Raw genomic sequence first — 23,856 nt, forward strand, 5'->3', positions numbered from 1 at the left:
CCCCCACCTCACTCAGCTAACCCGACTAGTGGATGCATCCCAACCTCTAAAGATGCAGCATAGCTGGCGCCTACCCCGTTCTCCCACATCTCACTGGGACCCCACAATCACCCAGTGAACCCGTGGTCCGGTGGAGGCCTATCCAACCTCTACTAGCTGTCCAGGCTGGTAACCAGAGCTGTGTCGTCGCTCACAACGTCGACCCCGCATCGGGCTAGAGAACCCTTGGAGTCTGCTCCAGTTACTTAACATTTTAACACAAATAAACATCAATCTTACCGTAAATAATTCTGATCATATTCCAATTAATCAGGATAAAATCAACAACCTTAAGACTAGCTTGATGAAGCTATCGCAGCACCACTACCAAGTACGAGGCCTACCCAACAAGAATCCAGGGCCTTGGAGGAAACCTCAGCAGGACACCATTCAAACTTAATGGATCCTTCCCATACTACTATCAACCTGGCGTCGATTCGGCAGAACGTTTGCCAGCAGCTAACCAACCACCACTCTTCAGAGTTACTCCACTGGATGTCCTCGTCTCCTCAGACTACCCTCCAACCTGCCGTATGTACTTCAGTCCGACAGATTTACAGCCGATAAGGCCCGGACGTGCCTGAACTCATCTGGCGGCGATCGCAGGAAGCCCTGACTAGAAATGAAGACCACGGTGCGTATGCTGGAGGGCCTCGGGGTTGCCTCAGGACCTCCCCCAACCACTGAACTAGGGGAACGTATCACACCTAGTCGAGTGGTTTACAGCTCTATTTTAAGCCCGGGTGCACCCGAACACAGTGGTGCCTTTCTTGGTCCGTCCATTACCATAGGTCTTATCCATTCACTATAGGGCCCTTTGGGGCCGAAGCGCCGGGGCTCGGCAGTCAAACCCCCCAGAAAGGTTTCAATCACATCTGCTGTTGCCCACAGATTCAGCCAATCCACCATTTCTGGTCCCATACATGCAATTGAGGATGCAACTGAGGCAGGGTTACGCCCGGCAACAGCAATAGCAACAGCCAATGATTAAGATAAACTAATAGGAAAAATTTAAAAATTGACACAACAAAACCCAATCTGCAAACTGCCACAAAGGGACATGGCTATATTGCTTCATTTGTTTAACAGAAGCTCACAACATGAAAATTACTGTTATCAAAGACAGCATCATTTCTATATTCAACTTAACCACTTTTTTGTGGTAGGCTACATGCATTGTATCCTACCTCCAAGCATTTTCATTTGATTATGCCAACCTCAAAGTTTAAACACTCAAACGTCTGTTATCCAATCTCTCGACCCACACAATCCCACAAATAGCTCACATCTACTTGACTACCATTCTTTTTCACTCATAATGCTTGTGTACCTCGATACCAAAAGGACTAAAAAAATGTCAGAAATAGAAAACAACTGGGGGGGGAAATAAATAGGGGAGATTAACAGCTACAAGCAGGGCTGTCGAGGGGTAAGGGCAAGAGAGGAGGAAACATAATTCCCGGAGCCCGGGCACCAGCGAACACCGGTTGTGTTTCAAGATTTTTAAATGCATGAGTTTACCCTGATAGAACACAATTTATGTCTGCTGTTCATAGGAAACCTTAGAGGTAGGCCTACATTTACAGTTACGGCCAGAGTGATGTTTACAGTCAATAAATTATTTTTTTTTATGTGTGGGGGTTTGAAAAGTTATAAAATGGAAAGGGCTTGACAAAATTATTATCCCCAGGCTCTTGGTTTCTCTTGACAGCCCTGGTTACAAGTACCTAGGAATACTTCTCCGAGGAAACGGGGTAGGGAGAGTAAGTGGAGAAAGTTGCAAAAGGCAGCAGGCCAGCAGAGTATCGAGGGGAAGAAACATCATACATGGTTTAAAAAATCGTAGTACACAACAATGTGTTAAGAGAGAACTGGAGGAAGTGCAAAGTGAGCATCTAGATGGGTGAAAGGAAAGTGGGGAAGAATAGAAAGGAAAAGTAGGTTACAAATCCATCACAGCTAATGAAGCAATTAGGATGGGAGAATCTTAAAGACAGCAGACAGAGAGAGAGGTTAGTTATGATGCAAAAGGAAATAATGGGTGAAGAAAGTTGGATCACAAGGTAAAGACAAGGAAACTGCAAAATTTTGCAATCTGGTTCGTGTCCAACAGCACCAGGATTCAAGTTATGATGTAAAGCGAACAATAAGTGGAGTGGGGAACAATTTACACATAAGTATCATACCGTGCCCCACTTGCATACCACTCATGGATCGTCAAGATGAGACAAGAATACAGAGAGGTATTATTTTCGAAATTGTGTACTCTTCTGCATGTGGCATCTGGATAATTAAAAAAAAAAAGTTCTTAAGTAACTAGGGAGATGACTACATAAAATTCAATTTATTTAGTGACCTTCTTTGCTTTGTGCCAGTCCAGTGCCAACAGAACATAAACAATAAATACTGTTTCGCAGTTTATCAGAGAGAGGCACACAGAATTCAGTACTACCTTAGAGCATATATGATCAGAAAGAGTACTATCATACTACCATAGAATTCAAGTCGCAACTCCTGTAAGAATTACCCAGACAACCAAGATACTATTTTTCAAAGTTTTACCTAACAAAATAATATCAAACTAATCTAAATTAAGAGCACCATGAACAAAACCTGCTCATCAAATATTATTGCAATCAACGTCTACAGTACCTACAAACAAATTCAAAGCTCTAGCTACTAGACTTGCGCATAATAGTTCACGACCGGGAGTGCTCCTTTTAGTTCGCAGCTCCTTGGCGAACTAGGTCGCTCTTAGTTCGTCCGCTCCCATCTCGAATTCAAAGAAGACAGGTCACAGTAGAGGTGGGTTGTTACAGCAATTTTCGGTATCTGTTCCAAACTATTACTGATACAGGTAGGTATGTACCTAGTTACAAGTATCTGATACTTTTGTATCAGAGCATTAGCGGTCCCAGGAAGCGACAAGGTATCAGCATTCTCGTTACAGGGTACACATCCTCCGTGCAGTCATCACCAGCGTAAAAAGGTATCGGTGTCTCTGATACATTATTTATCACGCCCGGTAATTCTCTACCTCTGTTACTCTCATGCCCGCCTAATACAGCCAGTATCAATCAGTTCAACATTCACTGCAGTTCGTCCTGGCCGTGTATTAATTACCACCATGTACATTGTTGCGGGCTGTCATGCTTTGTAGTTAAGGTAAGTTGGGGTAACTGGGCCATAGATTTTCAACTTTTTTCATATACTATACTTTTAACACATTATAATTTTACTAAAATGTATAGTTTTCAAAAATCCATGTATGACACATATGTTAGTAATTCTTAGGAAGTCTGATTAAGCTGTGATATTTATTTTTACTATATTTATTATATGTATAAATATTTTATATAATTTTTAAATACAGGTGGGCCCAGTTACCCTGATAATGGGGGTAAGTGGACCACCCAAGTCTATTTCTTATAAGAAACTACAGAATCTGTGACTGGGTAACTGGGTCCAATGCTTGCAAATGTACAAATAAAAATAAAAATTTACCCCCATTTAGAAATAATTTTTCAAAGCAATTACCAATGTTGCAAGACTGATTTTTGTGAACATCAGCTATAAATTAATACAAAAACAGTTAAAAAATATAATGTAAAATAAGTAAACTTACTCATACTCAAATAAACAACCTTTTAACTCAGGAACACTAAAAATTCCACGTTTGTTCATAGGGATTGGGGGTCTAATCAATCTTAAAATATCTTCTTCTTCATACCACAAAATGTCCTCCTCTTCTGGCCATAGCCAGTAAGTTAAACCAGCACTCTTCATGTGTTTTATTTGCACTTGGTCTCTATCTAAATCTACAACTTGTCCAGGATATTTTATACCATTATACAATACAATAACATAGTCATCTTTGATAACAGAGATACCGGGCACAACTTTGTCTGATTCACAGTCCGCAATGCTCATACCTGATGAGCCATCATCATCAGAGTCTGAATTCACACTTGAAGGTCTCGCCTTTTTAAACTTACAGAGGCCAGAAGTTGAAGGTAATGGGTTTTCTAAATCTACTGAAGTCAGTGGCTTAGATACAATCTTTCTTTTCTTTTTCTGATTTTTTTCCTCGCATTGCATCTTCAATTTGCTGCTTCCCTTTTTGTTTTTACTTTCCAGTTTGTCTTTGAGTTTTTTCTTCACAATGCTATTCTTTTGTTTAAGGAGCTTTTCTTCTATTTTTGTATTTTTTTGCTGTAAAGACAAATCTTCCAATCTCTTTTCTTCCTGTCTTTTTTCTATGTACTCAGATGCAGTCATAATTTCAGCTCCCGAGCTTACTTTTTTCCTTTTTGGCTTGACAGATTCCTTGCCAGACTCTTCTCGAGTTTTGTTTTTGTGGAAAATTTCGACAATGATGTCTTCAAAACTTCGTTTTACATTTACATTGTTGGGCATCTCAACATCAGAGCTCCTGTCAGATACTCTATGAGCATTAGGCGTATTGTTGGCACCTGCCTGGCCATCAGGAGTCTTTTCTGCATCAGGATGGTCATGAGTACTGTTGTCTGTATCAGTAATCTTGTCGGCATCTGCCTGGGCATCAGGAGTCTTTCCAACATCAGCAGAGTCATAAGGAGTGTGTTCCGTATCTGTGTGGGCATCAGGGATCTTGTCGGCATCTGTCTGGTCATCATGAATTTCGTTGGCATCTGCAACCTTTTTGAGCTGTGCTTTGTTGTAAGCCTGTACTTCACAAGGTTTGAATTTGCACTTTTTTATTGCTTCTTGCCTGTTTGGGCCCCCTGTCTCTTCATCATAAATTCCAGATGCTTTAAAGGCATTTGTGATATTCTGTTTGTTAACATCATAAAATGTAGATATCAAAATATTTACAAATTCCTGTTTAGGAATTTTTTTCCTAGGATTTTGTCTCTGCCACTTGGTCAGCTTCTTATCCCAATTTGATTTCAAACCTTTGAATACTCCAACATCCATGGGCTGAGTGACGTGTGTCGTGTGAGGTGGCAATTTTACGAGCACTACCTGATGTTCCACTGCCTTTAAAATCATAGGGAGACTTACATGACTCTTGTGCCCATCAAGGATAAGAAGTACGGGCCGTTCTTCTGGTATGTTGGGCAGAAACACTTTTTTAAACCAGTTTAAAAAAATCTCTCCATCCATCCACCCACTTTTTGAAGCTGCATAACCAGTACGGGCATCAGAGTTTGTGTCAATCCAGCTTTCCATTACATTCTTCCCTTTTAAGACACAAAGGAGAGGAAGCTTGTCTCCTGCAGCAGAACAACATGCAAAAACAGTGGTATTTTCACGCCCAGCAGAGCTTATTGTTCTAGTGCACTTTACACCTTTGCCACCTACAACTTTGGTTTTGCTTGGATCGTGTCCAAACCCTGTTTCATCGCAGTTAAATATCAAGTGTGGTTTGTTGATCAAAACATTCTCTTCAATTGTTTTCTGAAGCAAATCAAACAATTCATTGATTACAAATGGGTTTTCTTGAGACATGCGGACATATTCTACTCCTTGTGGTTTTTTTATTGATAGGTTATGCCTTTTCTTATAAGCAATGAACCAATCCGGACCTGGCCTACCCTCTTTAAATCTGGTTTTTATGTTGTTTTGTTGAACAAATGATTGCACCATGTCCATGACTTCATCTCTTGACAGTCCAAATCCCCATTTTTCTAACACTCTTAGGCAATCTGCAAGTTGAACCTCATACACATGTGGAATTGAAAGTTTTCCACCACCCCCAAACCCATCTCTCGAAATAGACCCTGAACCTCTCGAACCATGGATGTAGTGACGCAGTGTACTTCTTGGAATGCCATGAAATGTCGCTGCTTCTCTTTGTGTGCGGTTTCCATTCCTCACATCTGCAAGCGCCAACTCTAAAACCTCTCGGGAGTATGAATTTTCTTGGTCTGCACCCTTGGTTGTTCTCCGGTAGTACTTCCTTACCATGGTCTATAACATAAAAAGTAACTTATTAAGTTATAATTTAGTTCTTGGATGAGTTGTAAGAAAAAACTCTTTTTTTTTTTTAATTTTTACAAGCTTTAAAAGAATAAATTTCTCCAACATAATTCTACCTAAACAGGCCTTCATCTTGATTAACTTAATTGCAACTTATTAAAATAACATAAATAGTATAGTTACTTATATTGGGTTAGGTTAGTAGCAACTTATTTAATATAAGCATAAGTGGTTCAGTGTGGGGTAACTGGGCCATACATGGACCCAGTTTCCCTGAATGTATGGCCCAGTTACCCCAAATCACTAAATATGATGGGGCAACTGGGTCATAACACTCCACAGACCTATAAAATGCACGATAGGTTAAAACACTACACGGAATGTTATTTTGACATTAACTGAGCTAAAATTTCTTATATTCGATTTTCAAGAGATAAAAAAATACTTACCAAAAATTTTTGAATTCACCTTTGTAGAGACATGTTTTGCGCTCACAAATACAAAAAACATTAGCAGCCATAAAACATTCTTCAATCAAGCTGGAGACCAAATGGCTGTTGTTTTGTATACTTCTGCTTACCAGTGTTGCCACAACAGAGTTCAATTTCCCTCTTATATGTTCAGGGAAAATCTGGGAGGGGATGGCCCAGTTACCCCATGGGCCCAGTTACACCAACTTACCTTAGTATCTTTATAGTGAAATAAGGAATGGATAAATGCAGGAAAAAGACTTCATTTGTGTGGAATTTTTTAACGGAAAATAATGAGTTTGCTAATTGTAATTTGTGTAAACAAAAACTGAGTTATAAATCATCATCGACTAATCTAAAGAAACATTTGAAACGTAAACATTGATATAGTATGCTCACTAATGTACGTATGTTTTTTTTTATTTTTAATTTTTGATAAAATCGTAATCTTTTAATGTATGAAAACACTAGTTACTAATTGTTTTCGGAAAAAAAAGTCCATATGTTGATTACATCTGTTATTAGTGTCAACTGAGAATTTATTTGCATTTTCATAGCTGTTAGGTGCACAAATATAAATATTATATCTTGTATTAATGTACTTTTTAATATTAAAATTTCATTAGTTTTATTATTGAACGAGACTGTGCACGCACTGCGCAGTGAGCGTACGTTGATGTGGGTTAATAACCAAACGACTCGTAACAATTTCGCTTTGCGCCTCTCCTTCAACGCCTTCCCCTGCGCTTCCTCCCCTACATTATGTCCCTTCTTTTCCCTTATTCATCGTTCCTGCTCCCTCCCCTTTCACAAGCTCCGCCCAAGTGACCGTCATCTGCGATCGGGTTCTGCGCACATTGGCCGTGGGGTTGTTCCAGGCGAATTCTGAACTGATACTAAAGTCTCTGATACTTTTCAAGTGTACTCGTTTGCCATTCCTGATACAGGCGCGTAACAGTGACAAAGTAAAAGGTTGATACTTTTCGACCCACCTCTAGGTCACAGATAGTTCGTTCGCTTTGCTACCGCTACTGCAGGCGATCTTTTTATGTTATAGTAGTTATTTTTTATAATGATGAGTGTTGTGAACGCCTAGATTATTATCCTTTTTTGGGTTATTATACATAAAATGAGAAAATAAAACAATTATTTACATAATTGGGTAAAATAGCGTATATAACAGTTCTGTTTTTATTCTTCACTTAACATACACTATAATCGAAAATTTTTAATCTATAAAAGGCTTTATTTTATAGCTAGTTTAAGAAATATTTTTAATGAAATGTGTTTATTTTAGTGAATAAAATACCATTTTATAAATATACAAATATTAATTATTATTTTTTTAAGTTTGACGTGCGCATTCACAAGAGCTAAAGACATCTGATCGAAGAATATAGCATATAGGGTAACATGAAAAGTATCTACAGTCGACAATGTCAAATGTTAAGTACATAGGTAGTAGTTAAGAATTTGTTTCACATACACACACGTATTTTGGAAATAATAATAATAAAAAAATGCTAACAATAAATATGAGTGAAGTTAACAAATAATGTGCTCCACACTTATCATTTTTGAGATAATTACTTAACACTGCATGTACTGGCATTCTAAGACAGTCATAACAACAACTTATTTTTTATTAAATGACAAATAAATAATCTATGAAATGTAAAAATAAGTTTATTTAACAATGGTTTTATATTAGTCAAAATTTTAATATTAAAGTTGTCATCAGCTGTCAAAATTATTTTATAAATATTGAAATCATTTTGTAAACACTGATATTAGTAACTAATGTAATAAATTATGTCTGACTTGTTCTCAGTATACACCACGGTTTCCCCACCGCTAAGTTACCCTGTGGTAACTGTGCTCGGACACACGTATAAAGCTATCATCATCAACAAAACGATCATATTTGAAAATGTATCATTGCAGTAAACATTTGCAGCGATCAAGAGTCAATATTTTTGTAAAGTCAGTATCCGTTAGATGACTGAAATTTCAGCTATCCGACCCGAGCAGATAACGATAGCCAGCCAAAAAGACCAGCGACAAAGCCATAATTAATACCCGAAAAGGAGAACGAGTGACGACTTTTGATAAGAGCCAGACCATGTGCACAGAACTAAAAGGAGATCGGAAAAAGAAAGAACTAATGAACTGAGGAGCGAGGGATCTGGGAACTAGTTCGCGTAGTTCGTCTGTGGGAGTGCTCTTCCGAACTAGTTCGTTCGCGAACTACACAAGTCTACTAGCTACTAATGAGCAAGAAGAAAGTGTGTAGTAACATAAAACTATGGAAAAAAAAAAAGGATTTTATTATTTCATGTTATCATAACCACAGCAAAACTGCTTTATCGGTGCATTAAAATAACCTTAAAATTAAAATAAACTCTAAAAAGTCCCTAAACATTTAAAAAAATAAAATTAATAAAAACAGAACAGGGGCCCTATTCTTGATTCTGACAGCGAAATTGCTTTATTCCGACTGAAATTTGCTAAAACCTATACTTGAACAATTGGTAGTGGAATTATGTATCGGAATATGTCACAAACTGTCGGAATTATTCCGGGGAAGCCTACATTTCACAAAGGGTTGAGGACCAACCCGAACATGCCCGAAGACTTAACCTTCGGCCAACTTCGGGACTTTGTTTTTCTTTTAACAAGACGCGCGGGAATTTTGATTAGTGAAGGCCCACCGCCCATACTTAAGGCGATTGGTGCATGGAAAATATTACGACAAAACATATTGAACAGTACATATTTACTTTTTAATCTTCTTTTTAAGTTAAAATGAAAATTACCTATTTTTTTAATAATTTTTTTTACTAAGTTATGTTCTTGTAAACGTATTTTTTTTCTTGCCGAACCACCAAAAAAAAGAGAAAACTTAAAGAATGATTATCTTAAGTATAGTTCAAGTAATGATTGTACAAATAATTTGTCGGACCAAGAAATACAGAATATTCTTTTTTTAATTGTTAAATTTGCATTTGAGTTTTGAAAATTTCCATGGCTCTTTGCCGGTCTATTTTAAAATATATTTTACGAAAGAATTGCAATGAAGTTTAAAAGATACTATCTGACACACCATTGAGTCACGCATGTATTCTCGTATCCTTTTGGTTTTGAGATGACCTGACTCAAAACACATACGCTGGAGTGATATTCCTAGCACTGCGCGTGAAAACTTCATTTGCCGGGAAGAATGTCCCTGCGGCGTGGCGCAAACTGGTGGCGCTCCTTGGAACCACGTAGGCGGAGATCCGGCCGGCAGCCGCTGTAATGAGGGAGGGGGGAGGGAGAAGAATGGAGTGTAAAAGGGACAGAATAACGGGGGTAGAGGGAGGCAGGCTGAGGCGGGCGATGACACCGCGTCTCACTGTCAGACAAGGCTACGCTCTGTAGTGGATGGAGGCTATTGTCGCTCAAGCAAGGAATAGGTTTTCGTGGAGAAAAATTCGTGTAGCGAAATTATTTTTAATTGTTACATTTTTGATAGAAGTTAAATACCAACACGATGCCGAAAAAGACACCATTCAGCAAGATCCGTAAAAGAACTAAACGGTCGAAGTGCATAAGAAGACTGAAGGAAAAATACAAAGAATTTGTTAATGCTGGTTTCAACTCTGTGGAAAGGTAAGATTGCAAACTTTTGAGTGTGTTCATCTTCACTAAAATTCTGCCAGCACAACATGTATGTATTATAAAATCACATTTTTAGCTGTGCAAAAGTGCTAATATTATTAATTAATTCCACAGGACATCTTCCAGTTTAATAGATTATGCTCCTGCTGCTGCTACACAGATGGAAACGTCTGCCTACGTACCACCTATATGCCAGGGCGATCACGACACCACCAGTGGTAACGTCCAAAATATAACCGAGTAAGTAATTTAATTACATAATTTCGTATAGTGCTTGTTACCTAAGCATGATGCGAGGATCGTGCTGTTAGTGTTATGTAAGGCACAGATGATGGGTTCGAGTACCACTCTGACTGAGGATTTTGAGGCTCCCTCAGATAAAGTCAGTGTGTAGTGTGTAAGTCATCTTACAATTAGTTTATCAGCATTATAAATTAGAAGTTAACAAGCAAAAAAAATATTTGAAGCGGATGCAAAAAAAATGCTGCAGGTTGTGTAATTTTACTCAAAAATTCCTTGTGTATCAAGAAAATCTAAATGTCTTTCGTTCAAACTTGTTCATGCATAGACTTATTTATAAAGAAAAAAGTGTTTTGTTGTACATGTTTTAATTCCCTATTTTGCAATTTAATTTATATGTAAATAGATTGGTCGATTTGTCAGAATGCTTCTTAGGTAACTTATTGAGTGGTTGTGGGTTCCAAACCTCCTATCGCGTTATATAACTATGAAATAATCCGGTGACAAAATGTTAGAGAACCTCATAATCATGGTTGACTGTCATACATTGACAGTGATTTATTCTCGGTTTAAAAAAATAGCATACACTGTCTGTATAAATGCACTTCATGTAAGTTAACTACTAGCCGAAAATGAAATTCACCCCTGCATTAAATATGTATCAACATATACTCGTTAATATAAAAATAGTCTGGTAAAATTACCCATTCATAGAAATTTAACACTTTTGATGGAACTTTTACTTCTGCATAGAGTGAAAGAATTCACGAACTTTGTAGGTGCAAAAGGACACTAACATCGGTGGAATCTCTGCTGCCGCAGACTATTGTGTAAATTTACACAACTTTTTCACAGTTTATCGTGTTCCTAGTGATCACATACAGTAGCATTATAAAATTCATTATCAGTGTTCTAAAGCACCAACTCTCTAAATCACCTGGTATTCCACTACACTTAAAATATTCAAAGTAACCATCTGAAATCATGCAAAGCTTTGGTGGGAAGCTGGGTAAGAATGTAATAACAACAGCCGTTCACTCATTGATGACACCAAGCTAGCACAGTCGTCTGCCACCCTCGCCAACACAATAAAACCAATTTTTAGACAGCAATGAATTGCGAGTCGGTTATGCATAAGAAGAGTTGTTTTTTGGTTATTAGCATTTTTTTTTCAACGAATAAATAAGTAATTAAGCTGCAGCAAAAAAGTTCACTGTACTTAGAGAAGCAGGCACATGGAAATCGGATGTTGTGACAACTGTATCTCGCAAGGCGTATTAAAATAAACATAGTGTTAAAACGTGGAGTGACACAGACTAAGTAAAATTCGTTTTAAATTGTATGTTGTCATAACAGTTCACTGTGATAAATAAAAGTTTCAAATGACAGACGTGTGATTAAACTGATTTTTTTTTCAGCGAGGATATTTCTGGATTGGATTGCTCATTCTTGCCAAGTGAAGAAGTATCGAATGTTGAAATTCTTCCAAATGAAACTGCTGAAACTGTGACAATGAAAGAAAAAATCGTTCAAGGACGTCGTTTTGTAAATATGAGTCACATGTTAAACCAACTCACATCTTTAGCTACTCATGTGCTACAGTGCACAACAGGTCGCTTTGAACTTCAGTCCGAAAAAAGAATTGGCATTGTCAGCTACTTCACTTATAAATGCATGATGTGTGAAAAAACAAGGATAATTTCAACGGAAAAAGAAGAAGAGGAATTAAATGATTTATTTGTGTGGGGATCATTATCAGTTGGGATTGGACACCAACAAGTAGAAGAAATGATGGCAGTAATGGAAGTCCCTGTAATGAGTAAACGGAAATGGACGAGACATGAACAGCGAGTTGAAAAGGTAGGAAAAAGCACTATGGTTTGTTTTTTATTTTGCATAATATAAATATTGGTACCTGGGCGACCGAGCATTGTTCGCGTCTTATATTTTTTGCTTTAAAATCGCTTTTATTCAGGGAAGATACCTATTAAGATAAACTTTAAAGGCAACACGTTTACTAAATATAAATTTTCATCAAATAGTTAGAGCCGATTCGGAGTTGCCCATATGTGTGTCTATATATAGGGCCTACATATACACATACACACACAATAATTGCTCATTTAATAGTACATATTAGATGATTTTTCTGCAGAAATAAATATTTTTTGTCATTGGCTGTAATGAATCAAAATAAAGGTAACAGCAACAACTAACCTGTTATTTATATTTTTAGGCATGGGAAGACAAACTGGAAAAATACATGCTTGCTAATGGAGTCCAAGAACGTGAAATCGCTCTAAAGAAGGGCAACATAGATGAAGATGGAATCCCTTACATTACAGTCTATCAAGATGGCGGTTGGTGTACAAGATCATACGGCCATGGTTTTACTGCAAAATCAGGAGTTGTAAGTATTTGTTAGAATTTTTATATATATTGTTAGTGTTTATTTGTAATGGCTTATAATGTTTCTGCCAAAATTATGCAAGTAAAGTTTCGTAGGAAATAAATCTAACTAATTTCAATGTGTTTACTACCCAGAACTCGAATCCACATACTTTAAAACAATAAAACAATTTCAAATACCCATTTATACGCCTGTTTCGTACACATTTTTTTGTAATGTAATAAATACATATTTTTTGCAAATGCAATAAGCTAAAAAATTTCTGTACACAATTAAAATTTGTTGCTATCCTGTGAATTTTCCTGCTGTTACTGTCAAGAATCAGGTCAGCTCAAAATAATACTAGCATTATTATTTCTGGTTTTAATCGTATATGTTATTTTAAAACAAGGTAAACTATATTTTTTACTTACGGAGTAAGGAAGGGTCACTGAGTGTTAAATGTAGGCTTGTCTGATAGCTAAACATATGCGGCGTGAAGACCAATGGTGGTAGTAGCCGTGTTTAAACTCGTGAAAACTCTTTCCCTCCATCTCAAACTCCACACTAGAAGACACTTTACAGTACACTCATTGCACGACTATAGCCTATTATGTGATAAAGGTTTCCTATTAATTTTTTTTCAAACCAAATATTTAATTTAATAAATACGTTTAATGTTAAGGGAAATTCGTGTCATATGAAAGCTCTATGCTAGTCATTCCGTAGATTTATAACTTTTACATCGTTATAATTTATCATTATATCACTTCTTAATAATTAAATCAAATTGCGACTTGGATATATATATAACTATATTCCTGCATTCTAACAATAAAATTACGCACATAAGGTACACAAAAACTGTTTTCAACCTTTTTTTTCCATTTTCCCAACATAATGCGTTTCCATTGAGTTTGTCACAGGTAGAGAGCTGTCGGCGGGCGTCGCAAATCATTCGCAAGTGGGCCAGAGCGACGGCTCCAGAGCTTCACACAAATATGAATAGAGTCACGGCCTCAATGTTAGAGCCATGACTCAAAAAGTTACTGAGGACGGAGTCGGTAACCACTTAATCTTACATTAATTGTATAACACCAATAAATACACTTAATCTTAAGAACTGCATTGTTATTTAATTGAACTATGCAATTGAAACTTTATCACATGTACATACAGAAACATCTGTTTTTCTTAGTACCACAAGCCGCAATAATGAATTTTTTTACGCAACTTTCGCCTCTGTTTGTTTATTCCAAACAAAGAGCTTAATGACAATGTTTGTATTTTTTATATATTTCCTATTTATATTTCATTTTTTTGCAGGCTTGCATAATTGGAGCCGAAACTAATGGTTTGCTGTACGTTGGAATACGCAACAAGTATTGTTATATATGTAACAACCAAGAAAAACCAGGCAGCAAATCCAGGCCACATAAATGCTACAAAAATTATAAAGGAACTTCAACAGGAATGGAACAAGAAATTATTGTACAAGGTTTTAAAGAAAGCGAATCGATGCATGGGGTACGTTATTTGTACATTATCAGTGACGGTGATTCAAGTTCGTATCTGAAGATTCAGCGAGGTGTTTCATATGGTAGACATGTAGTGAAATTGGAATGTGCCAACCATATGATAAGAAACTACACTAGCAAACTACATGCCATTACCAAGGATACCACTCACGTCATCACTGCAAGGCGTCAATTGTCCCAGTTAATTCCTCGATTGACGAGAGGGGCACGAGCAGCTATTGCTTCTGCAAATAGAGTGCAATAGTACTATGCTGCAAAAAGATTTGAAGAATGGTCCTTACCACGTATTTGGCGATCACGAGAATTGTCGAGACACATTTTGTGTCAGGAAAGGTACGGGCGAGCTAAACAATGTTCCAATTATGTCTGCAACAACTATATGGCCAGCTATAATGAAAGCACTAGACCCACTCATTACCAAGGCTGACAAGTTGTTAGGTAATAAAACAACTAACCAAGCAGAACGCTTCATGAGTTTGATTTCAAAATTTTCCGGTGGCAAACGGACAGATGTCTCAAAAAGTGGTCGGTACAAAAGGTGCTGCTTGGGTGCTAGTCTGTCACACATCAAAGGTCCGAACTGGCACCTTTCACCAGTAAAAACTCTATTAGGTCGTAGCCCAGGTTCAGTGACAAAGCGAGTTTTAAATGCACGCGCGACAGCTGTTGAAAGGAATCGCAAAAGAAGGTTATCTGACAGTCGTAGATCTGCCAAAAGAAAATGTGTATTTTCTCAGCCAGATTGTGACTATGGACCCGAAGCTGCCCAACCCGATATTTCTACAGAGGAAATGGAGAGAAAGAAAACGAAGGTCTTGAAGCGGCTCGAAAGTTCAGTTTCTTCCGAACATCTGTGTCATGAACTGGAGAGAAATACGGTCGGCCAACATTGTAATGTTGTTTGGAGGGAAGCAAGACTAAACAGACTGACTGCATCGTCATTCTCTAAAGTTTGCAAAATGAGATGTGACACATCTTGCCACAATATGGTGGTTTCAATAGTGCACCCCAAGGATATCAACACAGGCGCAATACGGTACGGACGTATGCATGAAAGTACCGCAATTAAAGCTTATGAAAATAAGTTCCAAAAAAAAAGTGTCCCCTTGTGGACTTTTTGTTCACCCATCGTACCCTTATCTTGGAGCAAGTCCGGATGGAACAGTTGAGAACGACACTATCATTGAAGTTAAATGTTTCCCTTCCATCAACAACCTTAAAGTTAACAATTCTCCTGTAAAATCTATACGAGAGGCTTCCAAAGTAAAAAACATAGGTGTTCACACTAACAGTGAAGACATGTTGGAACTGAAAAGAACACATCCTTTTTTCTACCAAATTCAAGGACAATTAAATATTTCGAAAAGGAAGCAGTGTGTGCTGATTTTATTTTGTGACTTTGATACCGAATTCGTCCACGTTCAGTGCGACGAGACCTTTTGGAAAAAAGACATGCTTCCGAAGTTAGAACGGTTTTACTTTAACTGTGTTCTTCCTGAGATTGTTGACCCGAGGAATGTTCGTGGACTGAAATGCAGAGATCCTGAATACATAGAAGAAGCAAAGTCAAAGAAACTTAACAAAGAAGTGAAGACATTTTAAAATTTATTAGTTATGTGACACTTTTTGTTCTTGAATCTAATTAGTTTTATTATTGTTAGTATATAATTGGTTGTATTTGAAAATTTAATCAGTAATTTAGAGAAAGCAATCCAGACTAATAATACATATTTCTCTTTTAAATACGTTATGTTTTCCATGGACTTGTGGTGTAATCTCCAGACTACAGTTAAAAATAACAGTCTGAAAGTAAGTTCATTCTATGTAAAATTTCTAGAAGGTGGAGAAACAGAAACAAACATTTGGAAGTGGTGTGTTATCAGTCTTGGGATGTACATGTAGTGCTGCACACTATATTAAAATGCTTTAACAAAATTAGAAATAAAACTGTTCTTAATTTAAGTACACATGAGTCTTTATTTTACTGTTTAGGTAAATATGTATTGTACGGATTAGCGCCAAAAAAAATCTTACAAATATGAAATAACTTTCATTATATGCTATCTTACGTCCTCTTTTCAGAACCGCCTGCGGAGATAAAAAATTCCAAATACTTTTGGAGATATGGCCGTTCTTATTTTGCTATACCAGACGTGTGTATTAATTTGACCGTCGCCATTTTATATTTTGCCGTGTGCGCGTGAATGTCTAAATAACAGAAATTTTCCATTAGGTAAGGTTAGTTACATTATAAATACTTCAAAATAAACCGAAATTAAAAATTATATCAATTTATTTTACATGTTGTATAGTTTTAAGTATTTATAATGTAACTGACCTGACCTAACAAAATGGGACAAAGGTAGATTATGTCAGGTCAGGTACATTATAAATACTTTGAAACTGAACAGACATTAAAAATAATAAAAATAATTTTATTGGTTGTTTAGTTTTAAAGTATTTATAATGTAGCTGACCTGACCTAACAAACCGGGAAAAAGGATGAACAGAATAAACTCACGTAAGTTTCTTTTTACATGATGTATTCGTTCACGTGAGAGTCCTAAGATCCACATAAAGTTCTGCCATTCCCGATTACACCCGAATATTCACCTTCGGCCAACCTCGGGATTTATTTATTTTTGCGCAGGAAAAATGAATTGAAATATTAAAAGTGGTCGGATAGGTTAGCTACATTAAAACACTTAAAAACCATTTGGATGGTTAGTTAGGTTAGTATAGCTACATTAAAATAAACACAGAAATATTAATAAATAAACCCGAGGTTGGCCGAAGGTGAATTGTTCGGGTGTAATCGGGAATGGCAGAACTTTATGTGCATCTTAGGTTTCTCCGTTTGGGAACATCGCAAAAAAAAAAAAAAAATGATACTTGTAAACAAGCAACCGTTATCGCCGCACGAGTTCACAGGATGAAAATTAAAAAATTCGATATCTCCAAAAGTATTTGGAATTTCTTATCTCAGCCGGGTTTAATGAAAAGAGGAAGTTTAAGAGCACAGAATAAAGGTATTTTCGGATTTTTAAATTTTTTTTTTAAAAAAATCGCCAAAAAATGAAGATTAAAAAATTCGATATCTCCTAAAGTAATTGGAATTTTTTATCTCCGCAGGCGGTTCTGAAGAGAGGACGTAAGATAGCATATAATGAAAGTTATTTCATATTTGTACGATTTTTTTTGGCGCTAATCCGTACAATACATATTTACCACTGTTTATTGTAATGTCATTATGTAACCACTGCACTGTATTTTTTGGAAGGCTTGATAAATTAATAGAGGTTCACACTTTTTTCTCTGCGGTATGCTGCGAATGACATTTTCGACTTTTTGTGGTAAGCTAAGATTCCTATACATGTCAAAGTACGTGTGTGCCTTTAAATACAATAAATTATATCTATTTTACTATGCAAATTGTGCATACCTTCAATATTAATTAATAAATCTAACTTTCAACAATGTCAAATAAGTACTTCATAAATTACAAATTGATCATGGAAAATATATTTCTATGGGCTAAAGAAAATGAGTGCTTGCATATATTCAATTTATGTTCATGTTCATATAATGTATGTCCTTTAATTTTTAATTGTTAGTAATGCGTGGCAGTGTATGGCATATATACCTATGTACAAGTTTTGTACCTGTCGTGCAATATTAATTATTTATTGTAACCTGTGAATGCCAATGTTGTTAGCAATAAAAGAAAATAGTAAATTAAAAAGCTTTACGCTAACAACCTTCCAACCCAACATAGTGATTGTGTATCCTCCGCAGTTTGGTAATTTAATGATGGATCAATAACAGAAACAATTTTTTAGGTTAAGAGTGTAGTTATGAATTTTTATTATGAGTAAATCAAATTCTAGTGAAATATGTACTTATTTTACACTTGCCGACGCTCAGCGAGTTAGGTGCAAGTGAATATTCACGCAAAGGATTAACTTTAACCACTATGACTAATCATTTTATGTCTATGCATAAAAAGAGTTAAGTGAATAGAAAAATAGTGAGAAAGAAAAAACATCCTTTATTTTCGATATTTAGTCTTCAAGTGTTATATATTATATAAATATAAAGTCTTTAAAGAGGAATTGGTAACAATATTTGAGCTCATTTACGATATCAAATTTCTTAGCTCTCACCCATATTTCTTGAATTCGATACTAATAGCTTTATAACAATAGTTGCATACAGTTTTTATATTTCTAAATTAATTTCATTTAATTGTAGACTTTTGCAATTGGTGTTAAATATTGTAAACTGGCTATTATTATGAAAAAAATTGGTCTGAAACAATTATTAAACGAACAACAATAACAGCGGGAAGACAAAAAATATGGACGAAAGGAAAACGATAAAAAATATTATTACCGTAGTAGCCACAGTAACAGTTGCTTTGAAAATTCATGCAGACCTTTTAAATATTATCCACATATGTCTTCCAAAAAATGTTTGTGTACGACTAACTATTACTGTACGGATAGAAAACAGAGAGGGTGGAGGAAAAAACGTAACTCCACTATTAGACACAGTATCAAATCAATTAAAATTTTTAATCATTTAAAATATTAACACGAAAAATTTTCTAAACCAATTTTCGATACGCGCATTTTAGCTGTACATAATGAAAAAATAAGTTTTGAGAGATTGATAAATTCTAACCCTCTTAGCAGGTATAGTTCAGCAAATCCATCCAAAGTTTTTAAACGTTCTAAATATTATACAAAAATATTGTCTGACACAATTATTGAACCCTTACTGCTATGGGTGACCATAATACGCACGCGAAACAACACCTTTACGCCCTTAGTACATACAGTTAGAGCCATTTAAATGTTTGTTTTAATATTCTAAATATAATCAAAACATACGAACAACGATGGAAAAAAAAGGTAATATGGACAACATAACGACAACACCGACTAACACGGTAGGATTCCAATGACAAAACTGTTGCGACGTTTCGGGAACTGGCCTATGTTCCAGAGGCGTAGCACAGGTCACTAGCACCCGGTGCGGATCCCAGATTTGCCGTCCTCTTATTTTTCTAACTGATTATAAAAAATTGGGGCATGGTAATTATTGAATAACAGTAACCTTAAATTTGAAAATGACATTTTTTGACATATGAACAACATGTTTGTAAAAAAATTAATTTATAATATTGCATTTTATTCTACAGGTAAACAAACATGACAGAGATGGCAGAATACCTATTAAAAAAATTACAGAGAAAACGTAATGCAATAACGATAGGAGAAAGAGAAATCGCCTACATAAAACGAACAGCTCTGCAAACTAGATACGCAGAAATTCAATATGTACGCTACGTATAGTTTCATATGAAGGCCGCGAAATAGTTTGTGTTCGTTTTTCGCTTTTTTCTCAAAGTCATCGATACCTTGTAAGACGTATCAAATTGAAACACGATTGAATAAAATAAAGAGATACGCTCAGTCATTACGGCGAAGTACAAAGAATTGGCGAGAGATGTTCGTTTAAATTAAAATTGAAACCAAATAAGTTTCCTAAGTATTAGTTATTGAGAAACCTTGCAATATCCATGCATTGAATATTGTACATGGATATATGGGAATAACAATAAAAAATTTACGGGGAAAAACCTTGAAAAACATTAACTTTCTGTTACCGCCACCTGTGAAATGCCGCCCCGGCCAAAGTGCCGCCCTCTCCGCCCCCCCTCCCCCCCTACACACACAAATGCTACGCCACTGATCTATTCCCATTATCAGTCTGTTTGTGACTGATGACTTTACTGCGCGTTTTTGGTGATACGCACAATGTCTACAGCAGTAAACATAGGCATATATTATAATATACTATATATACATTTTATATCAAAAATAGATAGGTATTTATATTATAACACAAGCATAGTCGACTCTAAATAAGTTAAAAATTTCATATGTTCAGAATTTTACAATGGTTGTGTTTATGTCTTCGTTTGCCATTGAGGGTCGAACGAAAGTAAGGCTGGCTAAAACCGGTTATCGCATCACGGCTGTGCGCTGCGAGGATTCTTACAGGGGATGGGGGAGAAGGCCCTTCGTGGCTTGTTTCCCTCTGTCCTCTCCGCGGACAAATGTGGGGAGAGAGAGAGACTACGATAGTTTTGCAAGACGTTCCAGCGATGTCCGCTAGATCGCAGGCCGCGGAGCAACTTCGACACCCCTCACCCACGAGAGCTGTCTCGCCACTAAATTGTGATATCTCACCCGCTAGCTTATATACGATCCGGCTGACTATATAGTATTGATAAGCAAGCGTTTATGAAGCAAATAAGCCAATTTTCAGCTTATTCTGACGCATGACTGTTTTTCACCCTGCACCAATCGCCTTAAGGACAGAGGCTATTCCTATCTTGCAGAATCTCGTCACTGTTCAACTATGTAACAGAACTTAACTGAATTCAACATGTTTCAGGATAATTATATTTAGTGTTGTATCTATAGCATGTTTCAATTGTTTTTCATGGAAAATTCAAAATCATCTTTTTTTATTTATTTTTTATTTATTTATTTTCATATCCTTTGACCCCATTTCTGGGGTATGATACATGTCAAGTACATATAGGAAAAAAATATATATATACATATAAAGTTTCACAAAAAAAACAAAATATACAATTTCACAAAAAACAAAAGCACAAAATATATAATTTCACAAAAAACAAAAACACAAAAATATACAATTTAACATAAAAAAAATATATATACAATTACATTTTACTTATAAGTTAACATAAATTACAAGTGGGATTGAATTTACCCTATAAAATCTTTGCTATTATTTTTTATTTTTATAAAGTCTTCTACATCTTTGAAAGAATAAAAAAACTGTTTTTCAGCTATTTTTTTTAACTCTATTGCAAACAATTTTTTATTATTAATATTTTTAACATGTCGAGGTAGACTATTATATAAGCAGATTCCCACATAATTACAGTTTTTGGCATATTGGCTGGTGGAGTGAGATGGTATTCTGAGGTTGAGTGTAGTTCTTGTTTGATACGGGTGTATGTCACTATTTGTTTTGTGTAGATGTATGTTATCTTTCATTAAAATCATTAGCTGGATAAAATATTGACACTAAAAAGGTATAATTTTGAGATCTTGAAATAGGTGTCTACAGGATGATGATGGTTTCGAAAATGAAATTAGTCGAATTGCTTTTTTCTGAAGCTTAAATATTCTGTTTCCTTCTGCTGTGTGTCCCCAAAGTTCCATGCCGTAACTCATAATGGAATGAAAATTTGCAAAATATGCAGATCTTACATAGTCTTTAGACAGTAACATTCTAATCACCCTAAGACCATAACAAGCACGGGTTAGTCTTTTAACAGTGTTGTGTATATGCGAGTGCCAGTTTAGGTGGGTGTCTATTTCAAAACCTAAAAATTTTGTTGAATTTTTTCCCTCTATTAGTTGACCGTTATAAGTGTAAGAAGTGTGTGTGGGATTGAACACTGTGTTTCTCTTGAAGTGTAGGAAGTTTGTTTTATTCAGATTTAGTTTTAGTCTGTTTTCTTTAAACCAAGATTCCATGTTATCTAGAGTGTTTACGGCTAACACATTTAATTCGGTGTTATTCGGGGCTGTTATAACAATATTTGTATCATCAGCAAAGAGTATCATCTTTCCATTTATTTTTTGAGAAGGAAGGTCATTTATGTCTTTATATATTTACAGCTTAAAAATTTTATTTTCTTTCCGGGAGGATGCCAGGCTAACTTATGCAGCTGTTTGGTGGGTCGTCGGCCCCAGCTTTTTCATTAGGATCGTGGCAGTGGTTGAATTACTAACTAAAGAAGTAGTATCACACTCCTCAGGCAGCATGGTTGGCTGATGCCTAACTTAGGTAAGGGGGCACTGTAAATCACTGTCAATTTGTTCTCGCATTTATTGGCATGCTATGCATTGCGGTGTTACACTATGCGTTATACCTTATACTTTACCCTGACAAAAGTTTCTGATTGCTTCGTTATGTGCTTACGTTACATCTAACAGCAGTCTTATTGGGGATTTGCATGGAGCCGGCCATACCCGTAAGTTTTTGAATTACGACTCGAACAGGCTCTACGAGCCGTGAATCTACAAGTGCTTTAATGTCTTTGTTTGGGCCAGCAGACATATGCACGGCTACATTAAATTAAAACGCTTACCTCTGGAGTCAGCGAGTTCCATAATTGTCGACCCTGCGGCGTGGTCACGTGGCAGGGTTAAATCTAAGGCGGTTGGGATAAGCCCGGCTCCGCAAAGATGACCCAGGGATGTGTGGGTAACGAGAGAAAAAAGATTTAGAGGTGAGAAAGTCTATAAAACATTTACCACAATATTTCAAGACATGTGTGTGAAAATGCTGAGTTAATATTGTGGTCATTCACTAAAAACTGGTTTCATTATATTTGTGAGGTTCATACTGTGCAGCTATACTGCATGACTATTAAGTAAATTATATAAACAATTATTTTATGCACAAATTACTACATTATGTTTCTCACCATAAAAGTAATTGTCCATAAAGGTACATACTGAGGTTGTTTAAAACAATAGCATGTTATGAGACTTTGTAGTGTCACCTGATGGTATAATGTAAAGAGGAAATATTACTGTGTAAGCTCTGTGTTGGTAATGCTCAGTATAGAAATTCAGTAATGTATGAGACATTTGCAGCCTAGATTGTCACTAAAAAATATTTTTTTTATGAAAAAAAAAACAACATAAATATTAAAAAAAATTTTTGTGTCCACATTAATCTCTTTCCATTGTACCTCTTTCCATTATCCGTAACATTCCTGTATAAAAAACCCAATCATTGTAGCTTTCCTAATTGTTCGTTGGTTTACTTGATATGTACCAACACAGTGGGTGAATGTATCTTGAAAGCGATACCACATAAAAGGTTACATGTTACATTTAAATTTATATGTTCACTTTATAAAAAAAAAAATTCATTTATGTGCTGTGGAATGAAAAAAACGAAGACACATTGAATATTTAAACACTATTTTAAAGGCATAAAATCTTGCACTTTCTTTCTTGTACATACTAATAACTACAATGTGTTTTAAAGATAACTGACATGTCAAAAGGTAAAATTATTTATTATGAACGTTCAGCAAAAATCTTTACACTTTTCTTTCCTTTAAATGACAGCATTATTTTTTCCATATGAATCACCCAAGTTTGGTAAGTTTTGAAGATAGACAATCATGAAATATAAGGTTGTAAAAAATACTCTTTATTTCTCCAAAAAAAAAAAATTATTTCATTTTCTTAGTTACTATTAATTAACTGGCAATGAAATAAAATTCTAAGTGAAATAAAAAAAGCACTATTATAACAAAAATTCACAAAATAATTCATTTTCATTGAATGTCCAAAGAATTTAATCTACAAGAAAATGTTCTAATGTCTTCACATGCCAGCATTAAACAGAAAATAATTCTTCCTTTCTATGGAGTGTCCAAGGAGTTTAATGTTTCAGCTCATTTTCTAATTTCCTTACATACCTGCAA

At 35.9% G+C, this 23,856-nt stretch overlaps 3 protein-coding genes across 6 annotated transcripts in view; 1 reads left to right on the forward strand and 2 right to left on the reverse strand.

Annotated features, from left to right (window-relative positions):
- The window catches only part of LOC134533741 (ankyrin repeat domain-containing protein 16-like), a 42,525-nt gene extending 25,036 nt beyond the window's left edge, over nt 1-17,489 (reverse strand). For 3 of the 4 annotated variants that reach the window (XM_063371353.1, XM_063371352.1, XM_063371351.1), the window contains exon 1: nt 16,819-17,489. Coding sequence is in view for 3 of the 4 variants with exons in the window: in XM_063371352.1 (XP_063227422.1) it covers nt 16,819-16,873 (55 nt within the window). In the remaining variant the exon portion in view is untranslated. The remainder of the gene's footprint in view (nt 1-16,818) is intronic. The other variant, XM_063371350.1, reaches the window with a different exon arrangement.
- On the reverse strand, nt 1,803-7,246 carry LOC134533739 (uncharacterized). The gene is made up of 2 exons (XM_063371347.1): nt 6,450-7,246; nt 1,803-5,991 (listed from the first exon to the last, which is right to left on the reverse strand). Exon 2 carries the CDS (start codon nt 5,986-5,988, stop codon nt 3,661-3,663), a length of 2,328 nt encoding a protein of 775 aa, XP_063227417.1. The 5' UTR covers nt 5,989-5,991; nt 6,450-7,246; the 3' UTR covers nt 1,803-3,660.
- Nucleotides 11,532-16,256, forward strand: LOC134533742 (uncharacterized). The gene is made up of 2 exons (XM_063371354.1): nt 11,532-12,230; nt 12,607-16,256. Exon 2 carries the CDS (start codon nt 14,546-14,548, stop codon nt 15,464-15,466), a length of 921 nt encoding a protein of 306 aa, XP_063227424.1. The 5' UTR covers nt 11,532-12,230; nt 12,607-14,545; the 3' UTR covers nt 15,467-16,256.
- Nucleotides 17,490-23,856: the final 6,367 nt, after the last annotated feature.

Source organism: Bacillus rossius, chromosome 7 (assembly GCF_032445375.1).
Source record: "Bacillus rossius redtenbacheri isolate Brsri chromosome 7, Brsri_v3, whole genome shotgun sequence".
NCBI lineage: Eukaryota > Metazoa > Arthropoda > Insecta > Phasmatodea > Bacillidae > Bacillus > Bacillus rossius.

Excerpts from the sequence above, each read along its gene's own strand:
- LOC134533739 (XM_063371347.1), bottom strand. The coding sequence starts at position 5,988 with ATGGTAAGGAAGTACTACCGGAGAACAACCAAGGGTGCAGACCAAGAA.
- LOC134533742 (XM_063371354.1), top strand. The coding sequence starts at position 14,546 with ATGCTGCAAAAAGATTTGAAGAATGGTCCTTACCACGTATTTGGCGAT.